The sequence below is a fragment of the Salmo trutta genome, chromosome 2 (genome assembly GCF_901001165.1).
Source record: "Salmo trutta chromosome 2, fSalTru1.1, whole genome shotgun sequence".
Lineage (NCBI taxonomy): Eukaryota > Metazoa > Chordata > Actinopteri > Salmoniformes > Salmonidae > Salmo > Salmo trutta.
The window spans coordinates 39,323,737-39,331,643 of NC_042958.1; the positions used below are offsets into that span (position 1 = coordinate 39,323,737).

Here is a 7,907-nt window from a genome sequence, read left to right on the forward strand (position 1 = left end):
TTTTTATGGAACACTGATTTATATAGGTGACCTGTGGAATGCACATGTAATGTTGTCTTGGCAGCACTAGTGCTGGTCAGATAATACATTAAATGGCTACACATGGTTCCATCTGTATGGTTGGTTCCAGTCCAGTGTGCTCAAGCTGTTGTTACATGTGTATCACTTGAGGGGCGCGCATCACCAGCAAAGTCTTCAGTATCACTTTACTTTGTCTGTGAAAACCATTAGCATAGACAAGATAGAATAAACCAGAGTCATTTATTCAGATGTGGCTCTGGGCTTAGCTATACCACAGCTTCTGCTATGGAAACTAACGGAGCATGGCTTTGTGTCCGTAGTCTCACCTTTACAATGCAGAACACAGGTCGTCTGTATCCCAACCCGGTAGTGTCCGTAGTCTCACCTTTACAATGCAGAACACAGGTCGTCTGTATCCCAACCCGGTAGTGTCCGTAGTTGTACCTTTACAATGCAGAACACAGGTCGTCTGTATCCCAACCCGTTAGTGTCCGTAGTCTCACCTTTACAATGCAGAACACAGGTCGTCTGTTTCCCAACCCGTTAGTGTCCGTAGTCTCACCTTTACAATGCAGAACACAGGTCGTCTGTATCCCAACCCGGTAGTGTCCGTAGTTGTACCTTTACAATGCAGAACACAGGTCGTCTGTATCCCAACCCGTTAGTGTCCGTAGTCTCACCTTTACAATGCAGAACACAGGTCGTCTGTATCCCAACCCGTTAGTGTCCGTAGTCTCACCTTTACAATGCAGAACACAGGTCGTCTGTTTCCCAACCCGTTAGTGTCCGTAGTCTCACCTTTACAATGCAGAACACAGGTCGTCTGTATCCCAACCCGGTAGTGTCCGTAGTTGTACCTTTACAATGCAGAACACAGGTCGTCTGTATCCCAACCCGTTAGTGTCCGTAGTCGTACCTTTACAATGCAGAACACAGGTCGTCTGTATCCCAACCCGTTAGTGTCCGTAGTCTCACCTTTACAATGCAGAACACAGGTCGTCTGTATCCCAACCCGTTAGTGTCTGTAGTCTCACCTTTACAATGCAGAACACAGATCGTCTGTTTCCCAACCCGTTAAAATCTAAAAACATATTTTACAGGAGCTACATTTTCTTCTTTCTGGCACAGATTCCTGGGACGCTCTTAAAGTGGTACACACAAATTAACCATTGTGAGTAACTATCAATACTATGACAATTTCAACATAAACGCTGTTTAATGTGCAAAAGAAAAAATCACAGAAAATTGATTGTTTGCAGTATGGATCAGATGAGATGGAGGTCATTACCAACAAATAAATAATTACATTTTAGGTGTGCCGCAGAATTTTGTATCACATCAACGTGTGCCAGGGTTAAAAAAAGTTTGGGAACCACTGCTTTGTAGAATAGTTGTTTGATGTCATGTCAAACGGCGAAAGTGCATGTATAGACGTTACCACTAGGTGGACCCAGAGAAGCACTCAGTGACAGCTACTTCCAAGTTCCTATGGTCTGAATGAACAGCAGGAGCTTATCAGAACTGTGTAGACAGCTGGCCACTGTCACCATATACTTTGCACACAAACTGCAACCCGCTTTGAGTAAGAAATCATGAATGTATTTACGTGAAATGCCTGGGTCCGCAGGGGGTCTCTCGGTGAACAGGGCAGACTTGGAAAGGGGGCTGGGCCTTTTTGCGGTACGCTTGTAAGGCTCTGATTGTCCGGAATGGGTCCAATAAGTCCTCTACTGTTGTCCTTCTTCGTAGTTGTCTGGTATCCGGTGACTTGTCGTGGAGTCCTGAGCAGAACTACAGAGTTGATTTTCCTTCCAATTCGCTCTTGAAGATGCTTCTTCAAAGATAGGCTAGCTAGCCGTATCAATGGTTCTGCAGTGTGGTGATGAGAGTCGCGTAACACGATGGTTTGAGCAGAGTAAAGGGATAGTCCTACTTAAATTTGCTTTTGAAGATACTTTATTTAGGACAGCTAATCAGCTGTACCAGAGATTGTCCAGGAGGTGAGTTTATCGTCTCCACCTTGTGTTGAGAGTCAAAGTTCAAACCACTTTAAACGCGCAGCTGCAGCGTCATTGTTTTTCTGGTCTAATGTGTTTTTTTCTTAACCCACCATGTATACCTTTTGCTTGAAAGGGGCAGTTCCGGCAAGCTGACACGCTCTCGGACCACACCACAGGGCGGTGACTGCTCACTGTGCAAAGTTGCGGAAAACAATGATCTCTTATAGATTCTCAAATCACATCCCTCTCTTAACAAAAACACTTATCATTTTTCATATTATATTTCATTATATTATATGCACAACGCATAGTATGGAAAAGTCATATATGTAGTGGGTATACTTTCGAAGTTACAGTATTTCCTTTATAACATTTTTAATGACATCACAAAATAACAAACAAAATGACATTAGTGTTCTATAGATGGCATCTGCCAATTTCCCACGTTAGAAATCTAGTTCCAGTAGTTGCTTTTGAACGTGTTAGACTTTCAGCAGGAAAAGGTCACTTGAGACAAAGCACATTCCTTTAGTGAATTTGGAGAGTTCAGGCCTGGATCTTCTCCCTTGATTTACAACAGCACGTGAGTTGTTAATCCCCACTAGTCATTTCCTTCCACCTCTACGGGTGAGAGGGGGTCTGATTAAAGTTATTCATTGCAAACCTGATCTGATCTATTTTGGATTCTAGTGGACAGTCATGACATCGGGTTTCTTGGCCCAACAATTCTCGTCTTATTATTGGTGTCCTTTAGTAGTGGTTTCTTTGCAGCAATTCGACCATGAAGGCCTGATTCACGCAGTCTCCTCTGAACAGTTGATTTTGAGATGTGTCTGTTACTTGAACTCTGTGAAGCATTTATTTGGGCTGCAATTTCTGAGGCAGGTAACTCTAATGAACGTATTCTCTGCAGCAGAGGCAACTCTGGGTCTTCCTTTCTGATGGCGGTCCTAATGAGAGGCAGTTTCATCATAGCGCTTGATGGTTTTTGTGACTGCACTTCAGTTCTTGAAATTTTCCAGATTGACTGATCTTCATGTCTTAAAGTATTGATGGACTGTCATTCTTGCCATAATATGGACTTGGTCTTTTACCAAATAGGGCTATCTTCTGCATACCAACCCTACCTTGTCACAAAACAACTGATTGTCTCAAACGCATTAAGAAGGAAAGAAATTCCACAAATTAACTTTTAACCAGGCACACCTGTTAATTGAAATGCATTCCAGGTGACTATCTCATGAAGCTGGTTGAGAGAATGCCAAGCGTGTGCAAAACTGTCATCAAGGCAAAATGTGGCTATTTGAAGAATCTCAGATATTAAATATTTTTGGGTTACAACATAATTCCATATGTGTTATTTCATAGTTTTGATGTCTTTTACAATTTAGAAAAGAGTCAAAAATAAAGAAAAACCCTGGAATGAGTAGGTGTGTCCAAACTTTTGACTGGTACTGTATACTGAAAAATATAAACGCAACATAGGGTTGGTCCCATGTTTAATGAGCTGAAATAAAAGATCCCAGAAATGTTCCATACGCACAAAAAGTTAATTTCTCTCTCATTTTGTGCACAAATTTGTTTACATCCCTGTTAGTGATCACTTCTCCTTTGCCAAGATAATCCATCCTCCTGACAAGTGTGGGATATTAAGAAGCTGATTAAACAGCATGATCATTACACAGGTGCACCTTATGCTGGGGACCATAAAAGGCCACTCTAAAATGTGCAGTTTTGTCACACAACACACTGACACAGATGTCTCAAGTTTTGAGGTAGCATGCAACTGGCATGCTGACTGCAGGAATGTCTACCAGGGAATGCCAGATAATTTAATGTTAATTTCTCTACCATAAGCCGCCTCCAATATAATTATTGAGAATGTGGCAGTACGTAGAACCAGCCTCACAAACGCAGACCACTTGTAACCACACAGAAACATCATAAAAAACAGCTCCGGGAAACTGAGGGCCCGGAATAGGCTCGTTGATACAACGTTGCAAGTTTGCTAGCAACAGCTTCTGGACAGATCCAGTCGATGATTTGATACAATGTTGCACTTCACTAGCAATAGCTCAAGTCTAGACAGATAGAAAGGGAGGCGGACAGACGGAGAAGAGAGATGAATGTGATTAAAAGAACCAGATTTTTCATCAGGACATTTTTTACTGTTTTTGTTTGTCGGCTTTAGGCATATGTCTTTTACTTAGTTAACGATAGAAGTTATAGGCCTACTGCTGCACTGGCCTATAGGCTATCTCTGAGTTATAGGTCTACTGCTGCATTGACCTATAGGCTATCTCTGAGTTATATAGTAGTTATAGACCTATTGCTGCACTGGCCTATAGGCTATCTCTGAGTTATAGACCTACTGCTACATTGACCTATAGGCTATCTCTGAGTTATAGACCTACTGCTACATTGACCTATAGGCTATCTCTGAGTTATATGGTAGTTATAGACCTACTGCTGCACTGGCCTATAGGCTATCTCTGAGTTATATGGTAGTTATAGACCTACTGCTGCACTGACCTATAGGCTATCTCTGAGTTTTCGGTCTACTGCTGCATTGGCCTACTGGCTATCTCTGAGTTATAGGTGTACTGCTGCATTGACCTACTGGCTATCTCTGAGTTATAGACCTACTGCTGCATTGACCTATAGGCTATCTCTGAGTTATAGACCTACTGCTGATTTGACCTATAGGCCATCTCTGTGTTATAGGTGTACTGCTGCATTGACCTACTGGCTATCTCTGAGTTATATGTCTACTGCTGCATTGGCCTATAGGCTATCTCTGAGTTATATGGTAGTTATAGACCTACTGCTGCATTGACCTATAGGGTATCTCTGAGTTATAGGTGTACTGCTGCATTGACCTATAGGCTATCTCTGAGTTATAGACCTACTGCTGCATTGACCTATAGGCTATCTCTGAGTTATATGGTAGTTATAGACCTACTGCTGTATTGATCTATAGGCTATCTCTGAGTTATATGGTAGTTATAGACCTACTGCTGCATTGGCCTATAGGCTATCTCTGAGTTATATGGTAGTTATAGACCTACTGCTGCATTGGACTATAGGCTATCTCTGAGTTATATGGTAGTTATAGGTCTACTGCTGCATTGACCTATAGGCTATCTCTGAGTTATAGGTGTACTGCTGCATTGACCTATAGGCTATCTCTGAGTTATATGCTGTCATGTCTGTAGCCTCCAATGGATCACAGTGTATCAATGTGTCCATATGAGGCTGGGGCTCTCGCCCTAGTTCAATTTTAACTTTTAGTTTTTTATAATTTTATCCCCTGTATTGCAGTGACCACATAGATGCTCCTCTTTGGGTAGCCATGTCTTTTTGTGTCTCCCTTTTTACCCAATTGGTGGTCGCTGAGCCTGGTTAGGATCTGTATGTTTCGTAGCTGACATTCAGGACTCTTTTCAGGGTTCAGCTCTTGGGTTTCCACTGCTTTGAACTGCAGGGATGTTTTGGGGCTTAATTACAAATGATGCCAACATTTTTATTTTCTCTCTCTCTCTCCCTCTCTCTCACCATCCATCGCTCCCCTCCCTCTCCTCCCTCTGTCCCTCTCCCACTTCTCTCCCCTCTTTGTCGCTCTCCTCTCTCTCTCACCCTGTCCCGCTCCCTGTCTCTCTCCCACTCCTCTCTCCCTCTCCTCCCTCTGTCTCTCTCCTCACTGTCTCGCTCGCTCCCCCAATCTCTCTCGCCTGTTCCAAACTCCCTCCCCCCCTCTCCGTCTCTCTCTGTCTCTCTCCTTCCCGTCCCGCTCCCTGTCTCTCTCCCCCTCCTCTCTCCCTCTCCTCCCTCTGTCTCTTTCCCATCTCACTCCTTTTCTCTCCACCATGTCTCTCTCTCTCTCCCCGTCTCTCTCTCCCCCCTGCCTCTCTCTCTCCCCCCTCTGCCTCTCTCTCCCCCTCTGCCTCTCTCTCCCCCCTCTGCCTCTCTCTCTCCCGCCTGTCTCTCTCTCCCCCATCTCTCTCCCCCCTCTGCCTCTCTCTCCCCCCATCTGTCTCTCTCTCTCCCCCCTCTGCCTCTCTCTCCCCCCTCTGTCTCTCTCTCTCTCCCATTTGTCTCTCTCCCCCCCGTCTCTCTCTCCCCCCTCCCTAGAAGATAGCTATGACTCTGTGAGACAGAAACTGTGTGGTAGTTCCAGAGAGAACAGTCCTTCCTCCTCTTCCATCCCTCCATTCTCCCTCCACTCCTCCATCTCCCCTCCTTTCTCCTCTGTCTATAGAGGTGGTCTGGACCGGCTCAGTCAAGTGAACAAGTGTCAGTCATTTACCTCAGGTAAGTAACACGTCACTGACACTAATGCAAGTTCCCATCACCTCACTAATACCTGCCCCCTAGTTTAACACACTGACCACCTCACTAATACCTGCCCCCTAGTTTAACACACTGACCACCTCACTATCACTACCCACCTAGTTTAACACACTGACCACCTCACTATCACTACCCACCTAGTTTAACACACTGACCACCCCACTATCACAACCCACCTAGTTTAACACACTGACCACCCCACTATCACTACCCACCTAGTTTAACACACTGACCACCCCACTATCACTACCCACCTAGTTTAACACACTGACCACCTCACTATCACTACCCACCTAGTTTAACACACTGACCACCCCACTATCACTACCCACCTAGTTTAACACACTGACCAATTCACTATCACTACCCACCTAGTTTAACACACTGACCACCCCACTAATACTACCCCACCTAGTTTAACACATTGACCACCCCACTATCACTACCCACCTAGTTTAACACACTGACCACCCCACTATCACTACCCACGTAGTTTAACACTGACCATCCCACTAATACTACCCCAACTAGTTTAACACACTGACCACCCCACTATCACTACCCACCTAGTTTAACACACTGACCACCCCACTATTACTACCCACCTAGTTTAACACACTGACCACCCCACTAATACTACCCACCTAGTTTTACACACTGACCACCCCACTTTCACTACCCACCTAGACCACTCACTGCTTCAACTCAGATACACACACAGACCACTCACTGCTTCAACTCAGATACACACACTGACCACTCACTGCTCAGCCCAATAGCGCTCTCAGACCGGAGCACCTTTAACTATGCTGGGCCTTGAATGGAAAAAGAATATGTCTGGTATTTATGTACATGTTCTTCTCTCTCAGCAAGGTACCAGAAGATTAAACCAGCGTTGCTGCCCCCAGGAGGCCGAGGCCAGGACTACGGATCAGTGGGCCGGGGTCTGGGCTGTGGGTCAAACTACTCAGTGACTCTGATTATAGGAAACAAGCAGTCTGCAGCTTCTCCCACTCTCAGTTGTGATGGTAGTGGCCCATCTATCACCGGTCACACTGACCCACAGCGCCCCCTGCTGGATGGATGGCAGCACCACTCATATCACCAGGACTCTAATTCAAGAAGGCAGCGTCACCAGCACCAAGCTATGTACCACCAGGACCAGGAACCATCTCTGAGGGCCTGCACCAGTCTGCCTCCGCCACGCAAGAAGTCTGTCTTCAACAAGTTCTTTGGGAAGAAAGACTGAAGCTGTTATCAATCAATCACATATTTCTCGTACTTTTCTTTTGGTATTTTCTTAAAACTGCATCATTGTCGGTTAAGGGCTTGTTAGTAAGCATTTCACTGTTGTATTTAGCGCATGTGACAAATAAAATTTGATTTGATATTTATGGAGTCCTTTTTACTTTACAGTCCTTTCTTGTCCTTCAGCTGAGTTATAATGGACTGAAGTTATCGTCATCGCAGCACGTCTGAACTCTGTTGTCTTGAGTTTGCTATGTGAGGGCTGCTGTACTCAGTATTTTTACTCAA

The 7,907-nt window shown here is 44.8% G+C and overlaps 1 protein-coding gene across 1 annotated transcript in view; it reads left to right on the forward strand.

The window, feature by feature from the left end:
* Positions 1 to 7,907, forward strand: part of mymx (myomixer) — an 87,199-nt gene extending 79,292 nt beyond the window's left edge. The window contains exons 16-17 of the mRNA XM_029701881.1: positions 6,153 to 6,332; positions 7,241 to 7,907. Coding sequence (XP_029557741.1) covers positions 6,153 to 6,332; positions 7,241 to 7,620 — 560 coding nt within the window. The 3' untranslated portion in view covers positions 7,621 to 7,907. The remainder of the gene's footprint in view (positions 1 to 6,152; positions 6,333 to 7,240) is intronic.